Below are 15,304 nucleotides of genomic sequence, written 5' to 3'. Positions count from 1 at the left end.
GAAAACAGGGAAACCATGGTATCATTGGAAAGCCCTTCCGGTCAGAAGTTCAAAACTGCAAACCAAATGTCGATATTCTTTCTCGTTGCCGAGATAATCTCGTTTCCCGTCGGCTGAACAGACAATCACGTGACCCCTACCCTGATACTAATTATTCCGCCCCTTTACCCTCTGACCCTTCCTCCCTAGCCCTCGTAAGGGTCATTCGTGGCTCAACCTTTCTCTGTACGGTCACATTCCCGCCCAACCCTCCCATGACTAATCCGAGAACACCTGGATTCTAGGACGTTAGTTATGTTTTCTCATCTCATACGACATCGCGCTACCTTAGTTCTTACTGACTTGTCTAGACTCGTACATTTCGTCATAGCACTGTACGTTATCCTCAATGGTACCTGCGACATAGCGTACGTAATCAGTTGTTACATAACCTTCACGTTGTCTCTTCTCTGCAAGATACCTGCCTTGCTAGCGTTCCCAGTCACATTGTGGCCATTTGCTGTACTTAGTATGTTGTGTAGTTGTAACCTCTGATATACTCCAGAATTGTGTTATTGTCGTATTTTGAACCACTTAACTTACGAAGGTCAGTAGTTATTCAGGTGTACCTGTAACGCATCATTTGCTTAGCCAGGATGTTTTCAACCTTGTTCACGCAGATGAGCTTTTGAACTTCGCCGGTTAGAAGTTACTTACAAGTCAGGATGCGTTAAACATCCGCTGGACAGAGCCTTGGTTTAACCGACCAGCCCGACTTTGGCTAAACAATTGGCAACCAGGGTAAAATAGGTCGCCAGCTCGCAGCACATGACTTGTTGTTGTTGTATTAGGCTCCTGTATACGTATGTACATGCTATGAGAGCTACATTGTGTAGAGAGTATTGGTGTTACTGAGTTGAGGAGCCAATTGCAATAAATGCCCGACCGTACTGAGGTGACGGTGAGCTCACTACCCTAATTGTGTGTGTTGTCTGTGAAATAGACGGGAAACATAGTTCTCTTCGGAGCTTGCGAAGAAGAGAACGGCTTGTAGTGTTTGAGTGTGCGAGCGGAGGGGTCGTCGGTTTTGCTCCACCGCGGCATCCAGTAGTAAGGGATCCACTTGGACTTGCCGGGGAAGTGTTTCTCGAAGATCTGGCGGAAGTAGTAAGCCTCCTTGGTACGTGGAGGGTTAAACGGGAACGTCTTGGGGGCGTCTTCCATCATCTCATCGCTAACCTTTAAGGTAAAGACATGAATAAATGAATACGTTTTTAATTACATTTTATATATTCACATATTTTTGCATTGTGTGGGTTATTGCATTCAAAGATTTTATTCAAAACTGTCTGTAGCATCGAGTCTCTTAAAATCTGTTGTACTTCACCTTGATTTGAGAAATGTTGAAAGCTTGTTAAATCAAACTCCACATCTTTTGTTTTGAAAAAATGAGAAAATCTCCCATAAAGGCTACTTTCTGTTTCCACATTCCATTTATAACTGCAGATTCTTCACTGGGTTATTGCTTTTACGATATCAAATGTATCAATACCATACAGGCATCTGTATGGTATTGATACATTTCTATGTTCATCTCTATGTTCATAGCAGTTTTTTTTTCTTAAGAAATATTTAAATTATTTCAGAAACAACTAGGAAGAAAACTCTTGCGCATGTGTATCTCGTAGCCGGAAGCGAAGTTAGTAATGTGGGTGGGTAATATAATCTACATTATGATTCAAGTTTTATCCATATTAGTCCATGGCAATTGAGAATTTATTTTATTTCATTTTAACACACCTGTGTAGCCCAACTCAGCTTTGACAAGTTGATTTTCAGTGGGGCCCAGTTTACAGAAATAATATAACATAAGTTAATACTAAAACAGAAGTAACAGAGAATTGTATGTAAAACATAAATAACGCAGGTAATATACAAAATAAATACATGAGATTTTTATTTTTTATTTTATGACGATTTACCACATTTTGTGGAAGGATTGACATAACAGGTGACTATCACCTTTTCAAAGATGTCAACCCCGAGACCAGACTGTAAGGTTTGAACCACTCACACCGGGAAGGTCCCCTACTCTTTTCGATAAGTGTGGTGGGTTCTTTAACGTGCGTGGGGTGTGGCTCTCCCAAACACGGGACCTCCATTTAACGTCCTATCCGAGGGACGTCCCTAGCCGAAGCTAAGTACTCATTTACACCTGAGTGAAGTGAGGAAAGTCGTGTAAAGTGCCTTTCCCAAGGGCACAAGATCGGTGACATGGGCAGGGTTCGAACCCACAACCTCTCAGGTGTGAGCCGAACGCGCTAAAATTACTTAGAATCTCAAACAAAACCGTAGAGAAACAAATCAAAATCGTTGCCCGTTACTCAAAACCCATTGATCGGTCAAGGTCGGTTATTCCTGTGGAGGTCAGAGGTCATATGTAAGACTGTAAAGATTGTATGTTCTTAAGAGCAGCTTTAAAACCTTTCAATGAAGTCTGTTGCATGATATTTTGTGGAAGTGAGTTATAACAGTGTACCCCATAGAATGGCCATGTTAATCCAGTTATATAAGGAGGCAATGGACACAGAGGTTTGATTCCAGGCTAACCATTACTTCTAGCTCTAGCAATGCCATACAGACAATGGACAAAAGACAACACATTTTGTCACCTGTTCTTCCACATACTCCTTGAGGGTTTCTTGCCACGATGTCTTCACCGATAACACACCGTCGCTGAATCCCTCCTTCGGGCGCCACAAGATCTCATCGGGCAGGAGGCCCGTTCCGTCAAACGCCTTCCGCAGGGTGTACTTCTCAATCCCGTCCTTGGCTCGTCTCAACTCGGCCGGTAGGGACAGGTAGTAACCGGTGAACATGTGGTCCAGGAAGGGCACACGCAGCTCCAGGCTGGAACAAGAATTCAAATCAGAGATTCCAAACTCCCGTGAAGTTTGAAATCCTCGACCTCATCTTAATCTGAAAATAGGAATAATAGGTTGATAACTTATTTTCATTGATCAATTGTGACTACTGGCTTACCCATGAGCACTTGGCATTCTGTCCGCCCTCAAGACGTCGTACATGTAGAGGTCTTTCAGCAACCGTCGGCTCTCCACATCTGCTTCATCTGCAGACGGAGCCTAGAGATGCGAGCAGAGAAATTTATTAACAGGTCATATCTAAGCTGTAGAAGTCGATATACATTCAAAAGCACGTAAAAATCATTACTGTTTTAACTCTTGAAGGTAAATCAATGCATATTTGGACGGAAGTAGAGCCAGGTTAAGTCAGTTTACAACTGCACAGCAAATGCAGGTACAAATAAGGCAAAGGCTTTTAAACGAGATCTCGAAATTGTTAGACTTTGCCCCCCCCCCCCTGGCGGATGGGGCAATGGAAGAAGTGACGTAAGTTTTTCATAATCATTGAAAAACTATTATAATTCGTCAACACTCGTCAAGGTTAATATTATTTAGCGAATGCATGGAGTCGTGGAACACTTAGGTACATCTACTACAATGTATGCATACATTTGTAAGATACACAATACAATGATATAGAGGGCACAACGTGGAAGAACAGCAATGTAAAGATTAATACTATTAGTCTTATATTCTTTTTAAAAAGAGAGGTGGGTTTTTAGTGCACTGTTTCTAGGGCACGGTTTCCCTGTAACGTCAGCGGTAAATAGGCAGATAAAATATGCACCGACCTTGTTGAAGTGGATGTACCCTTGAGCGAGTTCGTCAGATCCCTCCCCGGAGAAAATGACGACAGAGTCTGTCTTCGTGCGGATGTACTGAGACACCAGGTACATAGCTAAAACAGATGGACAACATTCACCTCCATACATCGTAGCCTGGCTAAATAATGCCTCTAGCAACACTTCTGCTGGTCAGGGCCCTAGACTCTTGATGACCAATGCCTCTTAGTCACGGAAATGTAAGACATTCTAAAAATGTAACGTTGTTCATCTATTCCAAGATCAGGATGGACTTTTCATGTTTAAATTTTTTTTTTTACTTTCAGTATAGAAATTTGAAGTAATATGGCACTCCTATTTTAGCCGATTAGAATCAGAGACATGTCAAGTAAGAGTATGTTTATGTGTATTTCAACCAATCAGGATCATGGACAAGTGAGAGCTGCAGTAGTACTGACCTACAGATGCCCGGATGGTGATGACGTCATAGCTCTCCAGATTGTAGATGACGTCCTCGATGGCCTGAATCCCCTCCTCTGGGGTAAAGGACACTTCATGGTGCTCACTGCCGATGTACTTCGCAACCTGGAAAATATGGACTGTAAAAAAAAATACCCCGTATATGGTGTGTGTGTGTGTGTGTGTGTGTGTGTGTGTGTGTGTGTGTGTGTGTGTGTTCGCACATTTCTAGTCAGCATAACTTCAGAACGCCTTTATGGATTGTGATGGTATTTGGAATGTTGGTAGATCTACGAAAGACAAAGGTCAAGGTCAAATATGGGACTCCTGGTGGCTGACCTTGCTACTGTAGCAGAACTTCCGGGAAAACAGATGTGCGGGGTGGCAGGGAAAACTGATGTGCGGGGTGGAGGCCGCGTCTGCCCGTCTTGATTAATGAGTTTCTCCCTCGGGAAAAGCCTACATGACCATATCCAGGCCAACGGTACTACTGTGTGTTTGAAACCAAAACCCTGTGTTATTTTGATCTGTACTGTAGTGTAGTGTACTGTGTAAAAACATGTAATAAAACTCATATATTTCATGGAAGTATGTGAGGTCTCCGAATTCTTGTTTTACAAGCATTAGTGCCAGCCGACAATTCTGCCTGTGCTGACCCTTGTAATGATTTTTATCATTGCCAATAAATACAAATTCTAATTCCTACCGTCCTGGCAGCCAAGACATCAGGACTGCCCCCCATTCCCACAGCATAAGTCTGGACAGGGTAGACGATGCCGGACTTCTTAGCATGTTTCAGCAGAAGTGCAGAGATCAGACTGGAGTCCAGACCACCTGGCAAAGAGGTGACACATACAAAACAAGATTTATTTATTTGCATTTACGATCTCTTATGAGTTCACTTTGTTCACCATTATTGTATATAGCCTACCTTTATTTGTGTTCATATTTTGTTTGGATTCTGTTATCTGTACCTTTGATTCTCTTTTTTTATGTATAATTCATTGAATAGGTGTGGTATAAGCCCACAAGGGCTGGGCGCCGGAAAGCTCACGACACGAAAATAAAGTCTCATTCATTCATTCATTTATTCATACAAATGTGACGTTTAGCGCTTAGTGAAATCTAAATTGAAGTAAGAATACCAGCGCTAGCGGTGAACCACTGATTAGTCAAACATAGTGAAATATAATTGGATACTTTGCAGAGCTTTGTTTCCATCTTAGCCTCAGTGGATTTTGTTGACAACAGCATGCTAAGTACCAGATTCAGAATGAGTAAAAATGCACTGACTAGGTGGGAATCTGTTTTTTTTTATTTGTACATCAGAGTAATTTTTAGTATATCTGGGTGAATTTTTCAATTGTAAAGGTGCCGATTGCTATTGTTCCATTGTCACTTTTTTACGGCGCACTACCACGGACTTGGTATATGCACCTTTATCAAACGGAGCATATTTATCAAATTTCCTCATTAATTATGCAATTTAGCTCCTGATTTGCATAATTTTTGTAGCCGACCTGATAGCAGACACCCGATCCTTCGGCCTCCGAGCAGTCGCTTCTTCACAGCTCCTTCCAGGAGAACTCGGATGTTGGTATAAATGTCTTCCTTTTCTAAAACACAACAGCAACGTTAATCAATGCAGACAAAGGCTTAAAAACGATGCATGATGTAACAACATGGCTTATGATCTATAAGATTTATTATATTTCAGTAAATAAGTAAGTAAACCTAGCTACCATTCAAACCTCGTGACATGTCCACAATGGGAAAACGACCACGTCTAAAAGCTTGTATCTAAAAGCTTGTATCTAAAAAAAATGTCACTAAACTTTGCCCCACTCTACCTTTTATACCAACCTTTAGGTCATTACATTTTGACCACAACATAAAGAAACTGAATCCATTCAAAGAAATGGCCAAAAATGGAGAAGAAGGAAGATGAAAAAAACAATACCTAATCCATACCTATGACATAGACTGAAAAAAAGAACTATAAAGTTGAAACTTACCCTGTGGTTTCACGAGAGCGTCGTACTTGGGCATGTCTCCAATCTTGTGGAACCTGGCACGTTCCCTCAGGGTGACCTTGCCGTTGGGACTGAGGTCGTACGCCTCAAAGTGACCCGGCGGAAACGGCTCAATGTCAACTTTGTTGTCGTCATTGTCATGACTCACTCCCATCAACCCTATTTAAAAAAAAAAGATTTTCATTTATTTATTTCACTCCATACTTAAGTATGGAGGGAAATACTGTTTTTACTGATGATTCTCCTCCTTCTTCTCCTCCTGCCATTTCTTTAAATTGATTCAATTCCTTCATTTTTGTGCCAAACGACCTGGAATTTCGTATAAAGGTAGAGGGGGTAAATACCCCTAGGCGTTTTTTTATTTTTTTTGATACAAGCTTTAACAATCGTTTTATTTGCGTTTTTAGCTGTTCCCATAGGAAAGTACTGTGGGGCGTACGCGCGTGACGTAATAAGAAAGGAATTCGGGGGCGGGCCCAAATATGGGCATGCAAGCATGAACCTGACGCAGCCTAATCTTTTCTTCTTGCTGATTGGCTGTTGGATTTGATTGGATTAACTCAATTAACACCTGTTCAAAGCCATTCCATTTTGACAGTATGAACTCAAGTGTTTTGGTAGGTACAGCACAGGCCACGAAATACGCATCAATTTTCGAGGGACGTTCTGCGGGAGAGTGCAGGACGCTGTGCGGGACTTCCCTCGGGAGAGTGCGGGACGTCCTCCGGGAGAGTGCGATACGTTCTGCGGGAGAGTGCGGTACGTCCAGCGGGAGAGTGCGGTACGTTCTGCGGGAGCCAGACATTTTGCTCTTCTCTGTTGGAACAACGCAAGTTGGAGGTCAATGACCTGCGCCCGGCGTGTAAACAAGATTGGACAGGGAGCGGCTGTAATATCAAAGGAGCCGGCGGCTTCTGCTAGCCGGGTTGATAGTTAAGTAACATCAAGGTGGTTCAAAAGCAAACCTGATAAAGAAGGAAACCCCGTAGTTAATAGTTGAAAGTCTTGGTGGCTTGAGGCGATCGATACCGCCATGCTGTTTACTTTATATGACATACAATGCAGTGAGTGATGTGTATCGCAACGAGTTAGCTCGGTTGGTAACGCGCCAGACGGCAATCCCAGAAATTGTGAGTTCGAACCCCAGTGCATCGGATATTAACATTTTAAACAATTTTAAAATAAGTTTAAACAGTTTTAACAATTTTAACAATCCTGCATTTTAATAATTTCTAACATTTTTTTTGTATTTTCGTTGTTTTGCTTTTAACATTCAAAAACTGATTGTTCTTACTCAAGAATGTCAATAACTTAGAATGTTAGTCTTTTGTATTTTTCCAACATACAAACCAAAATCACTTTGATGTTGTCACAAAAGTATGGAGCTGACAAGAGAGAATGAGTACGGTACTCTGCCAGTGTGAAGAATCTACAGAGGTATTACCAGTCACTAGTAGCAAGAGATAGACCACATTGAATGATGACGATGAGGACGAATCATATGGAGTACTATCATAGCTTAGTACAGAAATTCTACTGCTTTACTTTACTTTACTTTCTTTCACTCTGTACATGCAATTAGCTCACTGGCATGATTTTAAAAATAAAGGTTATGATAATCATATTATATGTATAGCTTATTCAATGTATGGCTTCATAGTTTATGTGATTGTTAATAAGGCCATGTTGATTTGATTGTATGGATGGCATCTGTGCGCGCATCGGTTTTCGTTAATTTAAAACTAAGTTTACGACATTCATACAAAACATCTGGAAACTAAGCAAACATACTCTGTAAATTGATTACTGTAATTCCCGATTTTTTTTTCACTGTACCGCAACGTAACGCAAGCAGGAGGTCAATGTTCACGGTTTTCACTGTCACCTCTGTACCGTGAACTTATCTTTACAGTTAGGAAATAATTCCTGGACTTTCTTTTTCCTGCAACTGTCACCACCGTGAATATATAGTTCCGTGAACATGTCCATGTTTCTCAGACCGTGAAAATTTTGCTACCGTTAGTAGTAGTTGCAATTTCGTCATTAGTAGTATTTAGATACCTGCAATATGTAACTTTGAAATTGAGATAAGTGTAAAGTAAAGCTGTCGAGATTTAAAGTGCTTGTCGTTGTATCTTTGTAAAAAAAAAGGGAGATAATGGCCAAGTGCCATTTTTGTAAATATCTGTCGAGATTCAAAAAGCTTGTCCTTGTATGATTGCAGTATGATTTATTCAGAATCTTCTATTTTTGTATGGGGAGGGAGATGGAGTGAAATATTACATTTGCTCCGAAGCAAATGTTGGCCTTTCTAGTTATTTATTTATTTATCACTTGGAACTCCTAGGTACGAAAGTATTGTGCGACCGAGCTCTGGATTTGTGCCTGTGAGGAAAGAGTAGGTTGACAGCATATGGGTAGGAGAAGTCTCATTATCCGACCGGAAGCCAATAGGAATAAGTGGTCGACATAGTTTCTCGTCATGAGGTGTTACAGAATACTTTTAAATGTAACTTACAAGGACCACGTTACCAACATGGAAGTCAGAAACATCATTAAACAAGCTAACGGAAGAAGTCCTTGAAGATCTCCTAAATGTCATTAAAAGAAGAAAGTTAAAATGGTACGGCCATATGACCAGAGGTAAAGGCCTCTCAAAACTTATGCTAGAACTGTACCAGGGAAAAGAAAGAGAGGGAGACAAAGGAATAAATGGGACGACAACGTCAAGGAGTGGACCGGCTTGCCCCTTGCCAGCGCTCGAACGCTGACTCGTGACAGAGAGGGATGGAGGAAGGTGTTCAGCCACTAGGTGCCCCCACGACCACCCCGGTCAAGGGACCGGTAAGACGGTAAGATGAGGGAATTCGGCAGTCGGATGATTGCATACATCTTGGAAGTTTTAAATCTCTGATTTCTCGTCCTTGTTTCAAATGGTAAGAGGTTACCAACTCCCCACCATATAACACTTTTCTTACAGTTACAGGCTCACTCACCCTTAGCCTCTGAGCAGACGGCCAGAAAGCCATCATCCTTCAGCAGGCGGAACATGGGACGCACTCCGTAGGTATCCCGTCCAAGGTACACCTGGGAGCGACAGAAATATTTGTAACATTAAGGGTGGCCGTATTTCTGGATTTTGTACAAAGTCACACTGGAAAAAAACACACAGAAATAATAACAGTATCTAGCTGCAACGGCTCATGCATAGGTGTAAAGGTGTATGTGGATTTTGTGTTTACTGTAATAATTTTGCCAACTGCATTTAAAGCTTTCCTTTTGGAACCAAGCGTCAAAGGGCATCCATAGGATTTTACAATTAAAAATAGAAATTTACAATTGATGATTTAACTTAATATATCTTTTTTTCCAAGACATGGAAGCGTTTGTCCAGAGCTCTGGGGATGAAGTGATGGATCCAGCGCCGAGCTGTTTGGATTATCCTGGGTCCCAACTACTCCAACTGCTCACAACTCGGCCTAGCATCTCTCCACGTGCGTCGTGAGGAATTGACACTAAAGTTTGCCAAATCCCTGCTAACATCCGGCCATCACCGTCACCTTCTGCCACTTTCCAGAACGACTATCCCCAGCTGTCAAACTCGCTATTCTAGCAACCTATAGAACTCCAGCGATGTAGAACTGAAAGATACAGAAACAGCGCTGTCCCGTACATGACGCGCTTGATTAACAACTAATTGTACATTGACTGACGATGCCTTCCTCACCCCATTATTTTAATTTTGCCGTGTTTGCTAGAGTTTACATGTCCTTTATAGTTACCTTTATTTTACATTTGTATTGAGAGTTGTTTTTAATATGGGAGATTTGCTTCTATTTTAATATATAATATGATGACTTGTTACGTTTATCTTTTAAATTCCGATATTCTAGTTTTTTAAAGCCTGAGCTTCGTTTTGTAAATGTTAACACCCCAATTCAGCCTATGGGCTGCGAGATGTGTTTGACATGTTAGTTTATGTACATGTATGTATGTATGTACATGTATGTATGAACAAATAAACCATTACAAGTCGTCAGATTCGGGTCGATACTTTTAACAATGCTGCAGTACCAACTTGAAGGCCAGCCACCAGGAGCTCATATTTGAATTGGGACTTTTCTACGATCTGCTGACATTTTAATTATCACCACAATCCATAAATGTTTTCTGAAGTGAATGGTGAATACACACTTGCGGAAACAGACACATACGCACTGACACACACACTGACCGCCCAAACACAATAGAATCAAACAAAAAAAAACAATACATTTTTATGGAGGAAAAAAACCCACCCTCTTCTGTTGTGTGTCCAGGAGAATAAAAGCAAAGACCCCATCCAGGTGTTTGGCAGCGAACTCGATCCCACCGTGCATGTAGAGACTGATGATGGCCTCACCGTCACAGCCTGTCTCATAGTTGAACCCAAACTGCTCGGCTATCTGCAACATTGTTGATAATTAAGTTGATCAAAGATGACAGACTTCAACCCATACCAGTTATGTTCATTTGGCACATACACGGCAGCACTGAAATGGTAGTGCTGTGTTCAATTTGGAACTGCAGGAACACATACAGACATAAACAAACACACAAAAACACAGTAGAACTAGACACAAACACACACACGTACACACAGGGAGATCTTGACATGTACGCACACATACATTCGCATACACACAGACAAGCAAAAATGAGTTAAAGTTAGAAAGTGACATTACAGAGAAAAGGCAAATAAAAAGTACAGACTATTACGAATCTAATATTCATCTTACCCTTCTGTAGTTGTAGATTTCTCCGTTGAAGCACAGCCATATTTGGGGATATCTGTGGACTCTCATTGGCTGCATGCCAAACATGTCTCCCACGATGGCCAATCGATGGAAGCCGAAGCAGCAGTTCTTGAAGTGGTTGATGTTCTCCAGACGGAAACAGTCGGGCCCGCGGTGTCCGATACTGAGCGCGCTGACGCACTGCTTGGACACATCCTCATCACTGCCGAATATCGCCCATATACCACACATGTTGCACCTATGGAGTGAAATAAAATAAAAAATAAAAAAGTCGCACATTCAAACTGGAATCCCATGCTCTACCGACTATGATTATACATGACTACTGACTTGATTGCCTGCATGACATCCTACGGACACCACAAAACAGACAAGAGCACCTGAAAAAAGATTCCTGTTTTTTTAGATCTAAGTGACATCGAAAAAGTGAGGTCTAACTCCAATATGACCTGCCTAAAATAGGTGGACTTTGATTTATAATATGAAAATGGCTCCCAGAATGTACTGGCTGCTTGTTGCAGTGCAATAGTGCCTCCTACTGATGTTTTCATAATACTGGTAAAATTAGTGAAAGTGTTCGATCATTTCGGACCCCAGTCACTATGTTTTCGATCGAAATATTTTTGGTTTTAACGTATGATTTAACGGTTCCGGTTGTCATTCTGAGTTTCATTAGGAGTTCCTTGCGGCAGATTAAATAGAATTTTATAAGTTCATGGGTACATGTTATAAGCTGCAGATGAAAATGTTGATCTGACTGTGTTAGCACAACCTGGAACGCTAAATCTAACACATAAAACACCATCAACTATTCATAACAAACAATATATAAGAATATACAATAAAAATCCCGGAGGTATAAAATCTCAGATTTAACTTATTACATATATGTTCAAATCTGCATCTGACAATCTAATCGCTGCTGCAAATGGTTGCGTTGTCTGATGACTTGTACCGAAAAATTGCCAATTTGGTAGTAGACGATATAGTCAATCACACAGTATAAGTTAAGACATAGATAATAACTAGAAAAAAGTTACGAAGTATATCTAAGTCAGATCTCGATCTCAACATTAAGTAAATCGACTGCTTGCATACCTTGGAGTGCCAGTTGCAAGTCCTTCCCTAGTAGCGTTTGCGCGGTCAAGGCGTTTTGAAGAAAAAGCGTATTGACCCACCTACATGAAATGTGTGTCAGTCCACTAGATTTCCTACAACGCAAATGTTGTCTGGGAAAACCTTGTAGGACTGGTTTGGTAGACAACTCATGATTCTGCTTTCTGGGATCTTCCAATCAGAGGTCAGCAATGGGGGAAACCAGTTGGATGACCGAGAAAGCATGTTTTAGGAGACAGTTGTCTGTCCAGGGATGGAAAAGTTGTATGGTTGGTTTGGTGACAGAAGAGATAATTAGTGACAAACAGACACCTTCAATTTGTTGAGAATTCAAGTATGGCCAGGATTAACAACGATCGGCACACGGAGTAAGAAATCTGGATGAGTTCTTTTTATGTTCACCGAAGGAAAACATATTGTTTTTGCTACGTTTCCTCTTCTTCTTCTCCAAACAGTGACCTCTGACCTCACTGAACCAGACTGCCTTTCACCATGGTTACTGGTGTTGCATTACATAATGTTGCAATTTTATAGCAGGAGGGATTTAGACTCCTGTCTGACCAAATATATGAGTGTGTTTGAGGAAGAATTAACAGAGCAGATCATATGCGAAGGTCAACATTATACATTTGCTTTGCAAATGTTTCTTTTTTAGTTTCTTCTTTTTTAGGATAGTGCACAGATCATCAATATGATGGTATGTAGTGGTATTTGATTGCGTATAAAAAATACACACGGTAAAAAACTATGTACGCTTGTGGTATACGGCAACGAGAAAAACACATGCAGATATTGATTATATAAATTAATACTTAATTTGCATAATTAATGAAAAAAGTTTGTAATTCAGCAATGGTAACTAGCTGGAATCTCATACTTAGGGCATTTAAAAGTTAAGTGAAAGTGAACATAAATAAACATAACTCATTCAAATAATGACATTATTTACTTCATTTATGGGAAAATGCTAGAATGGCATTCTTTGTTAAGGTAAGACAAAGAAGAATATGATCAGTTAATGCAATTCATCGCAATGAGAGTTCTATTTGTACAACCAAGGAGAATAATCTATAATTTGTTAATCATAATCATAAAGATTAGCATTATTTGCCGAAGGTATAAGATCGTGGAACTCTAGTTATGTACTATTTCGATCCTGTTGTAGATAAAAAAACAATGGTAATTTTAGTCAAAACGTGATTAAAATTTTAATAAGTAACACACTAAAAATCTGCAAATATTACCATGTGGGGTGAAATTTACGATTTCTTATTGCATAAAAATATTGTACTTGTAGAGGTGTATTAGTTCTTATCTTAGTTATTAATCTTATCATCTGCCTTTTATTGTACTTATTACTATCGGCATGCAATAAACATTGACATATATTGTAGATTTCTATGTGCAAAACTATGTTTTTATTTAAGCTTGATTTAAGCTCTAGTTTAAAATCAATTACGACATTTTCTTTAGTGTCAGAATTCTGTCCTGTCATCTCCTGTCTATGTTATTTTAAAAGAGTCGTATAGTCATAAACATGTGCGGAATCATATATCAATTTCACTTAAACACACCATCACCCAAATAACAGAGCATAACTTAACTGAACAGAGAGTCGTGTAGCTTAAATGTAGTGTATTCCGCTCGAAACAAAAAAAAACGGGTTCAAATATTGCCATGTAAGCCACCTTGTACCCTTGCGGAAGGCACTTTACATGGCTTTCCTTAATCCATTCAGGTGTAAATGACTATACCTAGCTTCCGCTAGGGACGTCGTCGTTGGACAAGCGTGAAGCCGAAGGTCCCGTGTTCGGGAGATACACACCTGATACATGTAGTTAATCCTTTCACAAATTTAGTAAGGCCACAGCAAGTGGATGGCATTTTTAGGGATGACATCCACACACGCATTAACTTTCGCCTGATTTTAGGGAAAAAAATTTGTTGCCCTCTGGCAGTGGTCAACGTGCCAAAAAATGGGCAAAGATGTTTGTTGCCATGCCGTAATACGGATGCCAGATAAATATGAAGAGATGAGATGAGACAAAACAAGGCTCTGATTTAATGTTTTGTCTCTTACTTTGATGCAGTGATGTAGTTCATTCCTTTTAGATGTGATGTTCCAGCTGAATTAAAACTATTGTACAAAGATTTAAAAACTTTTCGATTCAGTGAGAAATGAATGCTGTAAAAGTTGGCAACAAATTTAACACAGTATAGGCATCATTTCTTGTTTTACAAGGTTCATAATGTCAACATTTGAAAATGTAGGAATCTTGTTTTTGGGTTCTGCCTTGTTTTTTTCGCCCTCTTGCATTAGTTAATGAGTCTGCGGAGGATGCCATCCATACAATTTACATGCTGTGGCCTAAATCTTAATAATATAAAACAACAGCTTCATTTCATTATCTTGAAAATGTTGGTAGAAGTCATATGCATTATGCAGTAATATTAAATTTCAATTTCCAACCCAAAAACTGGACTCAAATTTTCGACTGTACAACTCCAGTCTTTGTCAAGGAATGAGCAATCCACCGATTCCGTGACGTCACGCAGATAACACACGTGACTCCGTAAGCAGTGGATCATAGGTTGCAGAAAGTCTGTGGCGCCCCCCGTCTCTGTTGAGGATTTCTTTGCACGGGGGATTAAAGAGGCCATCTACATCAGGGCATTACAACCATCCCTCAACAGAGACGGGGGGCGCCACTGCTCACGGAGTCACGTGTGTTATCTGCGTGACGTCACGGAAGCGGTGGATTGTTCATCCCTGACAAAGACTGGAGTTGTCCAGTCGAAAATTTGGGTGAGTCCAATTTCTTGTGTTGGAAACTACAGTATAATCTTGCTGCATAGCTCCATTTCATTATTTACACTGTTATGGTTTTAGCTTCAAGGACATCGGTTGTACCTGGCGATTGTGGCATTGAAGCTTAAAGTTTTGTAATCACAATCCCACTGTTGGTTAAAGAATGTTCCGGAACCACAATTGGAATACCACCATCCACCTCCGTAACGCATAGCACAGTTGACAAAAATTGTCCCTGTCCTCGGTAGAAAAACGCGCACCCAAGCCCTGCGTTGATGATCAGATCACAGTTACCATTAGGTCGGCCATTAGATCGAACCAGTCTGTACGCGTTCATTTCATCAGAAACCCTATTAAAGAAGTAAAATTGTACATTAAGTAACAAACAAAAACGTGCAGTTTTAGA

General features: G+C 40.5%; 1 protein-coding gene and 1 pseudogene across 1 annotated transcript in view; both read right to left on the bottom strand.

Annotated features, from left to right (window-relative positions):
• LOC109475578 (asparagine synthetase [glutamine-hydrolyzing]-like) overlaps positions 1-12,222 on the bottom strand; it is a 15,503-nt gene extending 3,281 nt beyond the window's left edge. Inside the window, exons 1-12 of the mRNA XM_019776268.1 lie at positions 12,072-12,222; positions 10,956-11,211; positions 10,476-10,622; positions 9,174-9,264; positions 6,142-6,336; positions 5,665-5,760; positions 4,851-4,978; positions 4,144-4,270; positions 3,695-3,801; positions 3,022-3,122; positions 2,652-2,889; positions 1,024-1,218 (exon numbers count right to left, since the gene is read on the bottom strand). Coding sequence (XP_019631827.1) covers positions 1,024-1,218; positions 2,652-2,889; positions 3,022-3,122; positions 3,695-3,801; positions 4,144-4,270; positions 4,851-4,978; positions 5,665-5,760; positions 6,142-6,336; positions 9,174-9,264; positions 10,476-10,622; positions 10,956-11,204 — 1,674 coding nt within the window. The 5' untranslated portion in view covers positions 11,205-11,211; positions 12,072-12,222. The remainder of the gene's footprint in view (positions 1-1,023; positions 1,219-2,651; positions 2,890-3,021; positions 3,123-3,694; positions 3,802-4,143; positions 4,271-4,850; positions 4,979-5,664; positions 5,761-6,141; positions 6,337-9,173; positions 9,265-10,475; positions 10,623-10,955; positions 11,212-12,071) is intronic.
• Positions 12,223-14,978: 2,756 nt separating this feature from the next.
• The window catches only part of LOC109475291, a 3,329-nt pseudogene continuing 3,003 nt past the window's right edge, over positions 14,979-15,304 (bottom strand).

This window comes from Branchiostoma belcheri, unplaced genomic scaffold (genome assembly GCF_001625305.1).
Source record: "Branchiostoma belcheri isolate BF01 breed outbred unplaced genomic scaffold, Haploidv18h27 scaffold103, whole genome shotgun sequence".
In the NCBI taxonomy this organism is placed as follows: domain Eukaryota; kingdom Metazoa; phylum Chordata; class Leptocardii; order Amphioxiformes; family Branchiostomatidae; genus Branchiostoma; species Branchiostoma belcheri.
This window is presented reverse-complemented; position numbering and strand designations above follow the sequence as displayed.